This window comes from Lottia gigantea, assembly GCF_000327385.1.
Source record: "Lottia gigantea unplaced genomic scaffold LOTGIsca_80, whole genome shotgun sequence".
NCBI classification, from domain to species: Eukaryota; Metazoa; Mollusca; class Gastropoda; family Lottiidae; genus Lottia; species Lottia gigantea.
In genome coordinates this window covers 711,954-732,111 of record NW_008710663.1, presented here as the reverse complement: position 1 = coordinate 732,111, position 20,158 = coordinate 711,954, and the positions used below count along the sequence as shown (strand labels likewise).

General features: G+C 32.7%; 3 protein-coding genes across 3 annotated transcripts; 2 read left to right on the top strand and 1 right to left on the bottom strand.

Moving 5' to 3' along the window:
• Positions 1–3,489: 3,489 nt before the first annotated feature.
• LOTGIDRAFT_168930 (hypothetical protein) lies at positions 3,490–4,631 on the bottom strand (the record flags this gene model as incomplete). Its single annotated transcript, XM_009067216.1, has 3 exons — positions 3,490–3,590; positions 4,035–4,191; positions 4,464–4,631. The coding sequence occupies 3 exons, from the start codon at positions 4,629–4,631 to the stop codon at positions 3,490–3,492; spliced, it is 426 nt and encodes a 141-aa protein (XP_009065464.1).
• Positions 4,632–8,953: 4,322 nt separating this feature from the next.
• LOTGIDRAFT_132562 (hypothetical protein) lies at positions 8,954–9,328 on the top strand (the record flags this gene model as incomplete). Its single annotated transcript, XM_009067215.1, has 1 exon — positions 8,954–9,328. The coding sequence occupies one exon, from the start codon at positions 8,954–8,956 to the stop codon at positions 9,326–9,328; it is 375 nt and encodes a 124-aa protein (XP_009065463.1).
• A 325-nt stretch (positions 9,329–9,653) lies between these two features.
• LOTGIDRAFT_58753 (hypothetical protein) lies at positions 9,654–10,001 on the top strand (the record flags this gene model as incomplete). The annotated part of the gene is made up of 1 exon (XM_009067153.1): positions 9,654–10,001. A coding segment is annotated over one exon (348 nt), but the record flags the coding sequence as incomplete, so codon positions are not given.
• Between the last annotated feature and the right edge of the window lie 10,157 nt (positions 10,002–20,158).

The following is a 20,158-nucleotide window of genomic DNA, read 5'->3' as shown; positions in this document are numbered from 1 at the left end:
TTATAATGATATATAAAGTGACCTTGAAAATTAACATAAATTTCCAAATATTTTTTTAAATGGCAATTGGTAATCAACAATGCTTAACAAAAACACTTCATGAATAACAATTGCTATAAGCTTGAGGAAGACCAGAGAACCAAACGTTGCATTGTTAAATAAAGTAGAAATCTTCATTCATAAAGTGTTTTGTGTTTTTTTTAGATCTCAAAGTTCATAAAATATGCTGGTGTAAATCCAGTGTTATCTCCACCATCTATTTCTAGTAATATGATAAACAATCTAGTAGTATCAGATAAGATGAAATGTGATAACTATGGAGTTTGATTAACAATAAGAGTATAATAAGATATATATTATTAATAAGATAATAATAAGATCAAGGGAAATAGAGGTATTTAACAGTCTCACTAAGTCAATCTTTTCTTTTCTGTCTAATTATCAATATAAATATTTAATATTTGATCTCAACTCTGTGATTGCTGTCTGTTGTTTCTGTTTATACTATAAAGTCATACAGCCTGTTCTAGCAGTGCTGTCACTCCTTCGCATTTCAGATGTGCAGTCACCTTTAAAGTTTAATTAGATCTTATCTTCATGGAGATAATGGAGTAAAATGCACGGAAAGGGTCTTAATGAGAAAGTAGGTTAGGTCAGGTAACAGCCTTGCTAATACCAAGTCCTAGTAGCTTCATAACAAACCAATTGCTTGCAAACCATTTTCAAGTGGGAGCTATAGTGGCTCAGCGAGGCAACTTGAAGGTCAAGATATACTTTTCAGTGATATAGCCTAAAACCTAGAATACAATGGATGAAGATTTCTACTTTATCCCACACAGTACACTGTATCTCGTCTATCCACCCCTCAGAGAGGTTGACAAAAAAACCTGTCTTTACAAAAACTTCTCTCATTGCACACTGCATGACATGGCCCAATCATGTCACTTCATTCTACTTTAAGAACATCAAGTACCATTTATATTATATCTTCATGTTTTATGGATTGTTAAATTAGAACAATGTCTTTATGACAATGTATAATGTCACAGTAATTACACTGTATATTCCGAGCTTTTTTTTGATAAATTTAAAGATCAACTAGCAGGGCTGAATCTCTCAACAAACAATATTCTCAATGACTTGCTTTTCAATCATGTTTCAACAAATTACATTGATTCCTGAAAACCTCATATCAAGTTATGTAAACAATCACTGGAAAGAAAAGTATAAATCTAAAGAATTTAATTTAAAATTGTCTATCCAGTCTTATCATAATATACTTTCAATGGCATTACATCAAAGAAATCAAACCTCCTCAATTAATAATTCAATAAGAGAGCCTAGAGTTTATTTATGGAACACGAAAGGAAATTATAACCACCATTTTGTTTTTACATGCCACCATTTTCCTTCTATATCTATATGATTAATATTAGCTAGTTCAATAAATCCTAGTATATTAATAGTATAATATTTAATATGGGTAATTGAAAAAGACTAAAGTAAATAGATCAAGTCAATATCCTAAAGTCAATATTCTAACATCTTCCAAATCAACATTATATATTATCTTTATATATACTGTAACATCTTCCATATCACTATTATATATTATCTTTATATAGACTGTAACATCTTCTAAATCAACATTATATATTATCTTTATATATACTGTTACATCTTCTAAATCAACATTATATAATATCTTTATATATACTGTAACATCTTCCATATCACTATTATATATTATCTTTATATAGACTGTAACATCTTCTAAATCAACATTATATAATATCTTTATATAGACTGTAACATCTTCCATATCACTATTATATATTATCTTTATATAGACTGTAACATCTTCTTAATCAAAATTATATAATATCTTTATATATACTGTAACATCTTCCATATAACTATTATATATTATCTTTATATAGACTGTAACATCTTCTAAATCAACATTATATAATATCTTTATATAGATTGTAACATCTTCCAAATCAACATTATATATTATCTTTATATATACTGTAACATCTTCTAAATCAACATTATATAATATCTTTATATATACTGTAACATCTTCCATATCACTATTATATATTATCTTTATATAGACTGTAACATCTTCCAAATCAACATTATATATTATCTTTATATATACTGTTACATCTTCTAAATCAACATTATATAATATCTTTATATATACTGTAACATCTTCCATATCACTATTATATATTATCTTTATATAGACTGTAACATCTTCTTAATCAAAATTATATATTATCTTTATATAGACTGTAACATCTTCTTAATCAAAATTATATATTATCTTTATATAGACTGTAACATCTTCTAAATCAACATTATATATTATCTTTATATATACTGTTACATCTTCTAAATCAACATTATATAATATCTTTATATATACTGTAACATCTTCCATATCACTATTATATATTTATATAGACTGTAACATCTTCTTAATCAAAATTATATATTATCTTTATATAGACTGTAACATCTTCTTAATCAAAATTATATATTATCTTTATATATAATGTAACATATTCCAAATAAAGTTTAGATAGGCACATGTACATGCGATACATCTCATGTTTTGATTTTGAATCGTTTCACTTCATTGTATTTGTTTACACTCTTGCGCTTTACAGCTTTCATACAAGCTGAGGCTGCAGTAAAGTTGCAATCTGTTTCTGTGAAGGTATGAATAAATACATTTGTCCATGAAATTTTGCTGAATTTGCATCAAATGTAGTGTGTTGTGTTGACTGGATTATCTTAAAAAAGGGTTCTTAAAAAATCATCTTCATCATGTACACCAGAATTGGTGATAAAATGGATTGATTTCCTATGTATTATCAGTAGCCTTAGGTGCAAATGCTATTATTTGCTATACTATTATGTCAACAATATTTATGCACCTTCAAAATGACTAACTACAAGATCAATCTACTTTTATTTTCTACTGTAACTAATACCTTAGTAATGTCTGGCTTCCATGATTTGTTATAAACGAAATATGTTCCATAACTGGTGGTGATTAAGACAGGAATGTTGTGTTTGTGCATAAATAGAATTAACTCACTACATATTAACCAGTATAGCAGAATGATTACAAATGTTGTGGGTTTTACATGTCCATTAAACATATTATAGCTAATCTATAGTTATATTGTACCATAAAATAAGATAAAATCACACTATTACCATCGTATACAATATGTACAGTTTTTAATATATAAAGTCATGTTGATGAATGTATTGTTAAATTATAATAAAACTTGGAGAGATAAGGTTAGAAAAAGTAACAGCTGCCGTATCTCATGGCTTATGGCACAATTCATTAGTTTTCTAACTTGGTATCACAAATGATATAATATTATGTAAGATCTGACTCCTTTGACCTCTCTAGGTGTGCATTATAAATGATAATGCCCTGAGTATATGAGAGAATACGAGTTATATTTCCTGTGGGTATATGTTCTGTTTACCAATATTATTATTGTTTCTATACAGTACTGCTATATGTTGATAGCTTGATGGTCCTAATGCAGCTCCAGCTGATGATAATGAATCATTATGTAATTAGAATAGAAGTATATTGCTCCGTTTTAATGATCTGTGATGCTAAAAATACAATGGTAAAAAACTTGTTGATTGTTACAACAAGATTCCTGTTAAAAAAACATTAAAAAATGTTTGCTGTTAATGGTTGTTCATGCAGAAAAAAGCCGCATGAAGTCTGTAAAAAAAAATGATTGTGGGAAAAGTATTTATTTTGGATGGTGGTAGTAACGACATATATATTCGGACATGGTCAGTTCCTGATTGGCAATGGAAGAATTCAAGATGACATCACTAAGTATCTATAAATTATAAAAGATTCTCTACAGATTTATTTCTGTATGGACTTTGAATTAGATTTGTTTGGTCGGATCTTTATTAATCCAGTGGTTGTAGGCTAATCCATGCTTCTTGTAGAATTCTTATTACATCCAACTTACTATACGGCGGGGAGAAGGCCATGAATACATTATTGATCTGAGAGGTTTTCTTTTCAAAAGAATCACTGCCCGTGCGTATGACAGTTTCTCGTCGATCTTCAGAAGAGCGAGACAACGAGTCAGTGATACTTGCATCGTTTACAAGTGTCACGACCACCTGACAGTATTCTAGAAATTTCAAGACAATCAGATACTTGTAGCGGAAATTCCTATCTGAATCCAAATTGCATTATGTCAAAATCACGACGGATATAACTAGTGACCAAAACTATTCATTTATTAACTGCACCGATACACGCGCTTTTCTAATAAGCACACTACCGACGCGTGCCGTGAGCTTTAAAGACCTACTCAAGTGTTCGACTAGGAACAAATTTCTCAACATACTGTTCAATCTTGATAAAAAAAAATATTCTACAGGTCACTTACCTTGCAATGAGAACATGTCCAATGAACAGAGAATTCCACGGTGCAATCAAACCTATCGAGTAATTCCTCAAATCCAGTATACTTTTGGTAAATATCCTCGTCCAAGTCCACTAAATGATTTAAATAGCCCGAACATTCCTGTATGGGACCTTGTAAGCGACTAGCCATATCGGAAGCACTTATTAAATTATATAAATTATATGAAGAACAGAATTTTAATCTGAATTTTCGAGTTTTCTCGCGTCTATCAGACACTTGCGCAGCACATAATTTCATACTTTGATTTTTCGTTAAATAAAGGCACTGCTTTGAAGAATTATCAATGAAACTTGCAAAAGAATAAGCCAGGGGATTAGTAGAAGATGCTAGAGGGGTACATGACACTAATCCATCCGCAGCCCAAAAAGCTGCGATTATCAAATAGAAAAAGGCCTTGTGCCAGTGCTTAAAGAGGACTTCCAATGGAATCTCAAATAGCCGGGCCCCATTGCGGCAAAGCATACGCATAGTTCATTTAGATTTACAAGGGGCATAGACTTTGGAACAATCATGAAAAAATCCGCTATAAAACTGCGGATATTCATATATTTATCCGAGCTCAATACCCGTGCGATTCAATAACATTATCCAATTTTTCGCAAGAATTTTTCTTAAGGAATTACAACACTCCAAGAATTTTCCGAAGAAAGAATCACGGCTGCTAAATACGGAAAACATTTAAAACAGTATAAAAAGTTTATTAAAAGAAGCCGCTATTTCCAACCAACATCCGAATATTTCACTCTTGGCATAATCGTTATCCGTTTATCCACGAAATCTTCTTAGAATTAAAATCACGGCATTAAAAGATGGAAACACTCGTCTGCTAGAAGCTGACCTGATAGCCGCCATGTTGCGAATTTAACAGTAAAGATCTTTCTACGCATGCCCACAGCGAATTAGCTCATTTTGGCAGGAATCATCAGCCCCGCGTGGCGCGAGCCACTTGTAGATTCTCGCATAAATATTGTACTGATTATGCACCGATTGGTAAATGTAGGTTTGGTATAAATACGTAACCCTCTCTGTTTTCGCCACAACTTCTGATAAATTTATTGAACTAACACAGTACAAAATTCAGTCGTGCCAAAACTGTAATTTGTAGTGAAGAACAGTGGATATAGCCATCGATTTCATTTCGACTTGTATATAGTCGAAAGAGATATAAATGAGAGGACGGTGATTTTAGCAGCACTGAAGTAATTAATCACTAAAAACCCACAATTACTGTTTATCGCTGACTTGAGTGACTATTACAAATGTACGCCTACTTCAATCAAGCACTTCTATTGTGCTTAAGCTACAAATCGCTTCCGACACTTTCTATGCCTGACGAGATCAAGAACTAGATTTGTGGTTCCAATTACAAGCCAAATCATGGAAGGTTGAAAGACGTGAGGGTTGGTCAGGGAGATGATTGTAAGAGATGTATTGTGTGCTACACGTGTTACATGTTAACTATGTTAAAGAGAGTTGTTGAAGAAACGACAACGTGTTCATAATTTGTGATGTTTTTTATTGATAACACTTTTATTTAGTTCACATTATTTTATTGCTGTTAATTAACAACACTGAAACCTGATGATCTAATAATATAGATTACTGTTCATACGTTCATTTGTACTTGTCCTGTTCACAATAGCGTGATTAGTGAACACAATTGAGTTAATTGCATGGTAACGGTTAGTTAACGGCATAGCGTAATGTGATCAACAATTTATGTCTATTTTTCATCACTTTTACCCAATATTGTTCACAGTTTACAAGCAATTTATAGAACTAATATCGGGGAGCCTATATAATAAATAGCCATGTTCAATGGAGATATAACGCTGCTCTTTTCTGTACAGAATTGAGCTCAAAATGCAGTATAATGCGGTATTGCAATGTATGGAATTCTAGCTAGAACATTGGCCAACTCTTTAGATTAACATGCAGAGCAGGTAGCAAACGGATTGATTATCCATTAGAACTCGGAACTTTTTTCATATCAGGCGCCTCCAATTTGTGTCACTAACATATATTTCTCCATTATGCCTTAAGTGCTTAATGCACCAGAATCAAACGATTAGAAACAAGAACCCATACCCATTAAACTCATAAACGCAAAAGAAGAATGGTTGAATTTTGTCACTGGAATGACATTCACAAGCATTAGTTTCCAAATTTTCAGAAGCGTTACAGTGAAATATGGTCACAAATACATAGTCACAACTGAGAAGTGAAAAACAAAACTTTTAGAACACAGCCTATATCAAAATGCCCCAAATTTTTCACCTTGAATGACATTCATATAGTTTCCAGATTTTTTTGAGGCGGGACGGTGACATGATCACAAATAAATAGTCACACCTAAGAAGTAAAAAATAAGTATGTGATGATGGTAGTCGGATCTTGATAGATCCTCTCCATTAAGACATCACTTGTGATGTAGGTTTCAAAAGTTAAATATGAACAGAAGAGAAATATATTATAACATTGTGGTTAGCATTCTGTATTTAGAAAGATAAACTTAATTTGGTTTCACTTCCGGTTTGAGGCTTCTTGTCATCAGCAAGCTTTAAAAACGAAGATTTTTGTAAACAATTTTTGCTGGATTCGGATAAGCATACCATTTCTGTAATTCGGATACAGATGTAGAATCCAGATGCCTGTTTTAGAGCATGAAAACTACCATGAACTCACTTCGGGTTTGAAAAAGTCGATCTTGTAAAGAGCCACGATGTTATATTGTGATATGGTGATGTAATCAGTGTTTTTGTCCAACTAATTGTTATCTTGTATTGTTACCAACGATTTCCTATCGAACTCAACCTTTGTAGATTGCAGTATAATGATTGTCTATCATCTTCCATTAAGTCAACTATACACGACTTTAATTACACGAATCGTATTTCTGGCTGTAACAGTAACGGTCAATTTTAGTCGTGACTTCTTCCAATCTCATACTTTTTAAGCTGTATCACATTTCTCTGCTTGTATTGATTCCTAAAGCGCGATTATTCCACCTTAAATAAACACCGCCTTCAGGTACCTGACAACGTCATACTGCAAACAGAAATATCACTATAATACATACTATATGTACGTGACATGTTTTTATAAATTAAATAATAGTTCCTTCACAGACCCCCTGCTGTACTGAAAATATGTTCCTCATTTTTTCAAAATGGTATAACTGAATTGGGTGTTAACAAACCATGCCCCTAGTGTTCAAACGTGTAGGGTAAGTAATGTTTCCAGTAGGCTACCAATGAAGTTGTTTCTAGACTTTCAATGTTTGATGTCTTGCACAACATCTATTTAGAATGTCATCACACCCTATGTTGGATTAGATATCCTGTACTGGATACCAATATTACACAAATTCCCATAGAAAAGACGACAATGGCTTACAGTGCCCTTGTTTGCCCCGAAGTTCCATCGGTCAGAAATTAAATTTTAATTTTTGGAGTTATTGCGGCATTTTGAGGACCTTTTCAAATTAATCTGAAGTTAAATATGCTGTAAAATTTCATGTTCAATGAAATGTTTTAGTCAAATTGCAATTAGGGATGGGATATATATGTAGTTTGGATCCTGTATAAAACAAATCCGCTTTCAACAAAACAAACGTTATGCTAACCCATGAAGATGTGATTCCTGTTTGATGTGGAAACGTAAACGATACACGGATGTTATTTATTTGGAAGCTAAACATAGTTTCAGATGATTCGACCAATAATTTCTCTCAGTAACTCGACACATTTCTCTTGTTATTGAATCACATCTCATATACCACATAAAATAACAATAACAATATTTATTGTGGTTACATTTCCTTGTTAGATTATCGATTATAGAATTTGATATAACTATCGGACATATTATTTTAAAAAATCTTCTACAATTCATATTCCTAATTAAACTGAAAAATGATTCTTGACAAAGACGTGATGTGATTAAAAACATAAAGAATACATAACAGAATAGAGTTGCTGTTACTAGTTCCCGCTCTTCCAACAACAGTAGGTTCGATATATTTACCAGATATATTTACACATTGTTATTCATATTCACCAAAGATTGTGTTAAATTGTTCAACATATTCACCAAAGATTGGGGTAAATTGTTCAACAAAGATTGGGGTAAATTGTTCAACATATTCAACAAAGATTGGGGTAAATTGTTCATCATATTCACCAAAGATGGATACAAATTGTTCAACAAATTCACTAAAGATTGGGGTAAATTGTTCAACAAATTCACTCAAGATTGGGGTAAATTGTTCAAATATTCACCAAAGATTGGGGTAAATTGTTCATCATATTCACCAAAGATGGATACAAATTGCTCATCATATTCACCAAAGATGGATACAAATTGTTCAAAATATTCACCAAAGATTGGGGTAAATTGTTCAACATATTCAACAAAGATTGGGGTAAATTGTTCATGATATTCACCAAAAGATGGATACCAATTGTTCAACATATTCACAAAAGATTGGGGTAAATTGTTCAACATATTCACTTGGGGTAAGTTGTTCAAAATATTCACCAAAGATTGGGGTAAATTGTTCAAAATATTCACCAAAGATTGGGGTAAATTGTTCATCATATTCACCAAAGATGGATACAAATTGTTCAACATATTCACAAAAGATTGGGGTAAATTGTTCAACATATTCACTAAAGATTGGGGTAAGTTGTTCAAAATATTCACCAAAGATTGGGGTAAATTGTTCAAAATATTCACCAAGGATTGGGGTAAATTGTTCATCATATTCACCAAAGATTGGGGTAAATTTATCATCATATTTACCTAACATTGGAGCAAGTTGTTGATTATATTTACCTTACATTGGAGCAAGTTGTTGATCATGTTTACCTTACATTGGAGCAAGTTGTTGATTATATTTACCTAACATTGGAGCAAGTTGTTGATTATATTTACCTTACATTGGAGCAAGTTGTTGATTATATTTACCTAACATTGGAGCAAGTTGTTGATTATATTTACCTTACATTGGAGCAAGTTGTTGATTATATTTACCTTACATTGGAGCAAGTTGTTGATTATATTTACCTAACATTGGAGCAAGTTGTTGATTATATTTACCTTACATTGGAGCAAGTTGTTGATCATATTTACCTTACATTGGAGCAAGTTGTTGATCATATTTACCTTACATTGGAGCAAGTTGTTGATCATATTTACCTTACATTGGAGCAAGTTGTTGATTATATTTACCTTACATTGGAGCAAGTTGTTGATCATATTTACCTAACATCGGAGCAAGTTGTTGATCATATTTACCTTACATTGGGGCAAGTTGTTGATCATATTTACCTTACATTGGAGCAAGTTGTTGATCATATTTACCTAACATTGGGGCAAGTTGTTGATTATATTTACCTAACATCGGAACAAGTTGTTGATCATATTAACCTTACATTAGAGCAAGTTGTTGATCATATTTACCTAACATTGGAGCAAGTTGTTGATCATATTTACCTTACATTGGGGCAAGTTGTTGATTATATTTACCTTACATTGGGGCAAGTTGTTGATTATATTTACCTTACATTGGAGCAAGTTGTTGATCATATTTACCTAACATTGGAGCAAGTTGTTGATCATATTTACCTAACATTGGAGCAAGTTGTTGATCATATTCACCTTACATTAGAGCAAGTTGTTGCTCATATTCACTTAATATTGAAGCAAGTTGTTGATCATATTTACCTAACATCGGAGCAAGTTGTTGGACATACTCACCCAACATTGGGGCAAGTTTTTGATCATATTCACCTAACATTGGAGCAAGTTTTTGATCATATTCACCTAACATTGGAGCAAGTTATTGATCATATTTACCTAACATTGGGGCACAATTTGTTGAGCATATTCACAATTTGTGGAAGGTGTCCCTGTACATGCATGATTTTGCAAATTACAGGAGAATTAAATGATTAGTATATGATTATAGATTGGTATTATTATAAGAATTTCGACGAAGGACTTACAATTCATTAAAAGAGTCTGGAGGCAACGAAGTAATTGTAGTGATCGATAGTAGACGACAGGGTGTCGACATTCTCATATATCTCTTTTTTTTCTTACTGTATAACGTATCTGCGGGATATATGATATTAGGCGGCCATGTTTGAAGCTCCGAGTTATTGAATCTTCGGGACTGAAGAGCTACTATGGTGGATGTATACCTTCCAGGGAGTTGAAAGAAAGAATTTAGAGAATTGTTTATTCGGGTCATATTTACCTGTTGATTCGTCAATGCAAGTTCTAACATAAAAGATAGCTTGCCAAGGTAATATACGCCCACTGGCATCTTTGATTTTGAATAAAAATATTTAGCAGTACAGTAACAATCACCAGAATGAAAAATTCAACACTTCTTTTGAACTCTTTAGAGCGATACTGAATAATATGGAGTATGAGTTTTTTCCCTTGTTCTTGAAAACGTGTTCAATTTTTAGCTCGTGAAAACTCTAGAAGGCAAATATTCAATCTTCAGCGCTGGAATGAATAATAAAACCAAGTTTTGTCAAAATCCAGCAAGAATCATGCCTTTTAGTGTTTAAGAGCTAAATTTTAAATCGTTTTCAAGAACAAAGGCAATAACTCACACTTTTTATATTTTTAAATTCTTCTGATTTTCAATAGGGTTCATCATTGGTTGAGTACGAACATTCACACCATCAATATCCCTCAAGAATTGTGCCTTCTAGAATGATTACGAGCTAAAATAGATCGAGTACTAAATATTTTTCGATTCTTATGATTTTCAATAGGGTTCATCCTTGGGTGATTACGAACACACACATCAAGTTTCGTCAAAATCCATCAAGAATTGTGCCTTCTAAAGTGTTTACGAGCTAAAAATTGAACGTGTTTTTAAGAACAAGGGCAATAACTCATACTAAATATTTTTCGATATTTCTGATTTTCAATAGGGTTTATCCTTGGTTGATAACAAACCCTTATGCCAAGTTTCGTCAAAGTCCATCAAGAATTGTGTCTTCTAGAGTGTTTACGAGCTAAAAATTGAACGCGTTTTCAAGAACAAGGGCAATAACTTATATTAAATATTTTTCGATTCTTCTGATTTTCAATAGGGTTTATCCTTGGGTGATTACGAACACTCATACCAAGTTTTGTCAAAATTCGTCAAGAATTGTGTCTTGTAAAGTGTTTACGAGCAATTGTTTGACGGACCGACGGACATGGGTGACGGCAATATACGCACCCCATTTCATGTGGGCATATAAAAATGACTTCGGAGGCCGATGTAAAAGAGATTATGGCATATCTTTAATGGGAAGTATGCGCCATGACGGGGAGGGGGTATGTAGATATTCGTCAGAAGTACTAGAAATGTACGAAAATCGAATATTTCCTTCAAAAATATCTCATTTACTCACTATTTCTATATATGTCTTTTCTATATATCACAGAGTATCTTAAAATGACGAGTCGATAATTCTGGACACATGGATTTAAAGGCCCAAATTTTGACGGTGAGCTGTGAACACCATTACTGATTAGCTAGCTAAAAAAATCCAGTTTCTGAGACTAAAGTATGATTGGTCAAAAAAAAAAAATGGCACATCTGTCCCTTTAAGGTTACTAACCTGAATGACATCAACTGACGACAAATGAAACTGGTAGTTTTTTTTCGAAGAAAGCTAGATTTTGTGTAAGGACTAAAAAGAGACAGACGAAGCCTGATAAAATCTTGGACTCATAAGCTTTGAAGGAAGACCTTAATTATAAATTTAGTGTTTTCATTCACATCGATAAACTGTCTCAGAAATTCTCAATGAAAGCTAAGTTGACATATTTATTGATTATATAGGGTGACCAGTATTGTATCAAATATGCCATCTATTGATGCCTCTGGGCCAATCTTCATATCATATAACATCTTCCAATCTAATATGTAGCAAGTAATGTTCTTAACAAGAAATGACAGTGACAGACAAAGTTTACTGTAGAGATTTGTAGAATCTGATCACGTTTTCATAAATAATGAACAACAGTCAATCTTTCTATTTCCATCTGAATTTTGACTTAAACAGAATTTCCGCAAAAAATTGCAAGGTAGTTCATGGAGCTGCACTAAATATTTTTCACCAAGATAAGCAAATGCAAACAAATGCATCGAAATAAATTTCAATGTACATATTGTCATTATGATTGTCCCATAGGCTTGATTTAATTGCCAAATCATTTGCAGCCCAGTAACAAGTAAACCCCAGTACAGGTGTTCAGTTATTGACTTATAAAATTGTTTAAGGGTTGATAAAAACGTGCTGCTGCACTAAATATCCCCCTCCCCCAAAGATAGTCAGGCCGGAGACAATACAATGCAATATATCACAATTTTCAGATTGTCATTACATGATTGTCATCGGACTTTATTTTATTTGCTAATTCTGGCACAGTTCTGCTCAGTTACAATTCAACCTTGGCATAGGTAATCTGTTATTGACTTCATATTGCCCTTGGGTAAGGGGATTGAAAAATTGACAGCCCAATATAGATAGATTCATTTCATGACAATTTTGCCTGTCTATGATATGACAATATCGGTTTTCTGTCATGCATCATAAGGAAGTGTTAAGTTGTCAGCTGAAATCAATATGACCATATTTAACCCTTGTTCAGAGTTATTGACAACACTAAAATACCTCCTCTCGACTGTTTTTTTTTTATCCTCAGAAGTTCTTCCTAAACCAATTATAGAATTGCTTACCAGATTTAACACGATGTCTGTTTGTCTAATCATTCGTGTAAGCATTATTTTACATAAACATGTATGTCAATATATATGGATGTTTGAATCTTTCTGTTGATGATGTTGATAACTTCTAGTTGACACGAAAATGTTCGTCCAAATCTAGCTGTTTTTCGTTTGTCTATCTGAATCTGCTGCTGGTGTGAATATGTCTTTCTATCTGAATCAAGCTAATGATATGAAATTGTTTGTCTGTGTGAATCAAGCTGCTGATCTGAAGTTGTCTGTCTATCTGAATCTTGTTGATATAATTGATATAATCAAGCTGCTGATCTGAAGCTGTCTTTCTATTTGAATCAAGCTGATGATATGAAGCTTATCTTTCTATCTGAATCAAGCTGACGATATGAAATTTATTGTTTATCTGAATCTCGTTGTTTATATGAAACTGTTTGTCTATCTGAATCAAGCTGATGATATGAAGCTGTTTGTCTATCTGAATCAAGTTGTTGATATGATGTTGTCTTTCTCAAGCTTATGATATGAAGTTGTTTGTCTATCTGAATATTGTTTTTGATATGAAATTGTTTATCTGAATTTTGTTAATTTGAAATTGTTATTCAATCTGAATCAAGCTGTCAAGCTGTTATACCTGTTATGATTTCCACAGCTTGTTTCTTTGTCAAGGATGAATTAGGTTTGCTTGTGTAAATTTACGTGCTGCTATACGTCGGGAGTATTTTTTTGGAAGTCGACTTAGACGCACCTTCAAAGTGTCAGTTTGGCTCCTAAATGCCGTTAAAACTTAGACAACATGTCTGTAGGAACCATTGAACGGGTGTATCGACTTCCGTGGTCCATCTGTCATCTGGTACTGCATGTAAGTTTGACTAATCCTAAAACCACATGCTACCTATTTTGATTTTAGATGTATTAAAGGAGCCATTTGCGCTGAAAGAGTTGAAAGATTGCCAGAAAATATAACAAATCTAACATAAACGTCCAGAAATTTCAACTTTAACAGGGGTTCACGTCCTTCCACGACAGGGTTTTTATTACTCTGCAGGAAGACTCGACATGGTAACAGTGAGGAATTTTATGAAGAACGACAAGTTAATCTCAGCTTGGATGACTAGGCTAAGCCTTAGAGAAAGATCTGTATAAAGCTGGCTTTTCTTTCACCCTATTGGACAACATTGTCGATTTTCTTTCAAGTGAATAAACTCGTCATGGGCCATGGTTTTTCTTAAAATATGCTTTTTGCACAATGATTCATGAACCAGAAACCTAGATAAGGATTTCTATCCTTTTATTGAGGAACCCCACATTTTTTTTTCAGAAGTAGGAAAATCAGTGACATTTAAATTATTATGTTCGGTTTCAATTAAGCACGGCTTTTTGTCACCTAAGGGGAAAATAACTATAATACGATATACTTGCCATGGTGCTTGATTAAATCAACTAACTCGGCTACCATCAATCAACGTATCACGTGACATATTGATGTGACATCCTGACAATTTAAAGAGCGTAAAATTGTTGACAATTGCAGAAAACAAATTTTCTGCCTTACAAAATATTGATAATTGTGAATATACATTGTATGACGATCTACATTTAGATCAGAAATTAGAACCTGTTTGCTTGCACATAATATAAACGATCCATCCATCTGTAGTTATAAATAGTATCTGATGTTAAAATCGTTTCTTGTGTGCTTTTTCAGCAAAGTAATGCAATGGAAATATTCAGAAGAAATATTTTATATTTAACAACGAGTATAAACCATCGACCTGATAACGGTAATTCAGTACCGACACAATATATAACATGAAGTTGATATCTTACAGACGATCACGTGAAATCTATCAAAGAATTATCAGGGAGATTCTCTGAACGTATTCATCAGACGGCATCTATCGAGTAAATAATCCAGATGTTATCTGTAGGTAACCACCGTCAGGTGAGATAATGAAATATATGTCAACCAAACTAACAAATAACATAACACCGTGAGAGTTCTATACCATTAACAAAATAAGAAGTAAAATAATATCCCGCAAACAACCAATTATTTGAAACGGTCTCCGACAACCATTCTGCCAATCATCAAATTCTGATAAAAACCATCAGGTAAGATTTCTCAAAGAAACGATGCTACAGATGATCTAACTTCTAGTTGACAATCATCTTACAAACGATGCTACAGATGATCTAACTTCTAGTTGACAATCATCTTACAAACCAGTAGATAAGATCTAACCACAATCCACAGACCAAAGGAAACCATACGACGAACAACCTACAAGATTAAACACCAAATTAAAACCCTTCAATAAGCACTTTTCAAGAGATCTACCATCTAAAAGACGATCATCCAACAAACCATCGAATATGATCTAACTTGCAGATAACAACCAACTTACAAACGATTAGATAAGGTATATCTACCAAATGACCAGCATCCTACACAATATCACATAAGATTTAACCAAAACATGACAACCATCCTACAAACAATAATGATTGTACCCAATGACTACCATTGAATTCGTAGGACGTAAAACTCCATTCATTTCATTTCATTTACCATTGAATTCGATCTCATCAAATCAAATGTTAAATATTTTATGTAGGATCAATTGAGATCTTTCTAAAATAACCCATTTTACAAACCATCACATTAAATGATAAGTGATAACCACCCTATAAACCATCATATTAGTTCTAACTTCTATATAACAATCATCCTACAAACCATCACATTAAATGATAAGTGATAACCACCCTATAAACCATCATATTAGTTCTAACTTCTATATAACAATCATCCTACAAACCATCACATTAAATGATAAGTGATAACCACCCTATAAACCATCATATTAGTTCTAACTTCTATATAACAATCATCCTACAAACCATCAGATTAGTTCTAACTTCTAGATGACAATCATCCTACAAACCATCAGATTAGTTCTAACTTCTAGATAACAATCATCCTACAAACCATCAGATTAATTCTAACTTCTAGATAACAATCATCCAACAAACCATCAGATTAGTTCTAACTTCTAGATGACAATCATCCTACAAACCATCAGATTAGTTCTAACTTCTAGATGATAATCATCCTACAAACCATCAGATTAGTTCTAACTTCTAGATGACAATCATCCTACAAACCATCAGATTAGTTCTAACTTCTAGATAACAATCATCCTACAAACCATCAGATTAGTTCTAACTTCTAGATGACAATCATCCTACAAACCATCAGATTAGTTCTAACTTCTAGATGACAATCATCCTACAAACCATCAGATTAGTTCTAACTTCTATATAACAATCATCCTACAAACCATCAGATTAGTTCTAACTTCTAGATGACAATCATCCAACAAACCATCAGATTAGTTCTAACTTCTATATAACAATCATCCTACAAACCATCAAATTAGTTCTAACTTCTAGATAACAATCATCCTACAAACCATCAGATTAGTTCTAACTTCTAGATGACAATCATCCTACAAACCATCAGATTAGTTCTAACTTCTAGATGACAATCATCCTACAAACCATCAGATTAGTTCTAATTTCTATATAACAATCATCCTACAAACCATCAGATTAGTTCTAACTTCTAGATGACAATCATCCTACAAACCATCTGATTAGTTCTAACTTCTAGATGACAATCATCCTACAAACCATCAGATTAGTTCTAACTTCTATATAACAATCATCCTACAAACTCAGATTAGTTCTAACTTCTATATAACAATCATCCTACAAACCATCAGATTAGTTCTAACTTCTAGATAACAATCATCCTACAAACCATCAGATTAGTTCTAACTTCTAGATAACAATCATCCTACAAACCATCAGATTAGTTCTAACTTCTAGATGACAATCATCCTACAAACCATCAGATTAATTCTAACTTCTAGATAACAATCATCCTACAAACCATCAGATTAGTTCTAACTTCTATATAACAATCATCCTACAAACCATCAGATTAGTTCTAACTTCTAGATGACAATCATCCTACAAACCATCAGATTAATTCTAACTTTTAGATAACAATCATCCTACAAACCATCAGATTAGTTCTAACTTCTAGATAACAATCATCAACATTCAACTTCTAGATGACAAATGTAGCCGGTGACTGGAGAAAAAGAGATCTCCTTTTCCCCCAAAAATAAGGCTCGGGTTCGATGTTTACTTTTAATATTTGTAATCATAAAAAACCCTGCAAAACAATGCGCAGAATTAATACACAATAAAATAATAATATATACAAACAATACATCATTTATAAAAATGGAATGTCTTCTAATTAAAATGAATATATAATTATAAAAAATAGAACAAACTGATAAATTATAATAAATTAACCTCAACCTACCCTACCTACAATCAGATAAGATCTATCAATCTAACCATCAGAAAACATTCATCCAACATTTATCTAACATACAATCAGATAAGATCTATATCTAACCACCAGAAAACAGTCATCCAGCAAACAGTGAGATAAGATCCTTCTATGTAACCACCAGGAAACCTTTCATCCAGCAAACAGTGAGATAAGATCTTTCAATGTAACCACCAGAAAACATTCATCCAGTAAACAAACAGACAAGATCTATCTATGTAACCACCAGAAAACATTCACCCAGTAAACAATCAGATAAGATCTTTCTACGTACCCACCAGAAAACAGTCATCCAGCAAACAATCAGATAAGATCTATCTATGTAACTACCAGAAAACATTCATCTAATAAACTAACAGACAAGATCTATCTATGTAACTACCAGAAAACATTCATCCAGTAAACAATCAGACAAGATCTATCTATGTAACTACCAGAAAACATTCATCCAGCAAACAATCAGATAAGATCTATCTATGTAACAACCAGAAAACATTCATCCAGTAAACAATCAGACAAGATCTATCTATGTAACTACCAGAAAACATTCATCCAGTAAACAATCAGACAAGATCTATCTATGTAACTACCAGAAAACATTCATCCAGCAAACAATCAGACAAGATCTATCTATGTAACCACCAGAAAACATTCATCCAGTAAACAATCAGACAAGATCTATCTATGTAACTACCAGAAAACATTCATCCACTAAACAATCAGACAAGATCTATCTATGTAACCACCAGAAAACATTCATCCAGTAAACAATCAGACAAGATCTATCTATGTAACTACCAGAAAACATTCATCCAGTAAACAATCAGACAAGATCTATCTATGTAACTACCAGAAAACATTCATCCAGCAAACAATCAGACAAGATCTATCTATGTAACCACCAGAAAACATTCATCCAGTAAACAATCAGACAAGATCTATCTATGTAACCACCAGAAAACATTCATCCAGTAAACAATCAGACAAGATCTATCTATGTAACTACCAGAAAACATTCATCCAGCAAACAATCAGACAAGATCTATCTATGTAACCACCAGAAAACATTCATCCAACAAACAATCAGACAAGATCTATCTATGTAACCACCAGAAAACATTCATCCAGTAAACAATCAGACAAGATCTATCTATGTAACCACCAGAAAACATTCATCCAGTAAACAATCAGACAAGATCTATCTATGTAACCACCAGAAAACATTCATCCAGCAAACAATCAGACAAGATCTATCTATGTAACTACCAGAAAACATTCATCCAGTAAACAATCAGACAAGATCTATCTATGTAACCACCAGAAAACATTCATCCAGTAAACAATCAGACAAGATCTATCTATGTAACTACCAGAAAACATTCATCCAGGAAACAATCAGACAAGATCTATCTATGTAACCACCAGAAAACACTCATCCAGTAAACAATCAGACAAGATCTATCTATGTAACTACCAGAAAACATTCATCCAGTAAACAATCAGACAAGATCTATCTATGTAACTACCAGAAAACATTCATCCAGCAAACAATCAGACAAGATCTATCTATGTAACTACCAGAAAACATTCATCCAGTAAACAATCAGACAAGATCTATCTATGTAACCACCAGAAAACATTCATCCAGTAAACAATCAGACAAGATCTATCTATGTAACCACCAGAAAACATTCATCCAGTAAACAATCAGACAAGATCTATCTTTGTAACCACCAGAAAACATTCATCCAGTAAACAAACAGACAAGATCTATCTATGTAACCACCAGAAAACAGTCATCCAACAAACAATCAGACAAGATCTATCTATGTAAACACTAGAAAACATTCATCCAGCAAACAATCAGATAGCTTCAATCTAACCATCACAAAACATTCATCCAGCAAACAATCAGATAGCTTCAATCTAACCATCACAAAACATTCATCCAGCAAACAGTCAGATAGCTTCTATCTAACCATCAGAAAACATTTATTCAGCAAACAATTAGATAGCTTGAATCTAAACATCAGAAAACATTCATCCAGCAAACAATCAGATAAGATCTATCTATGTAACCACCAGAAAACATTCATCCAGTAAACAATCAGACAAGATCTATCTATGTAACCACCAGAAAACATTCATCCAGCAAACAATCAGACAAGATCTATCTATGTAACTACCAGAAAACATTCATCCAGTAAACAATCAGACAAGATCTATCTATGTAACCACCAGAAAACATTCATCCAGTAAACAATCAGACAAGATCTATCTATGTAACTACCAGAAAACATTCATCCAGTAAACAATCAGACAAGATCTATCTATGTAACTACCAGAAAACATTCATCCAGTAAACAATCAGACAAGATCTATCTATGTAACCACCAGAAAACATTCATCCAGCAAACAATCAGACAAGATCTATCTATGTAACTACCAGAAAACATTCATCCAGTA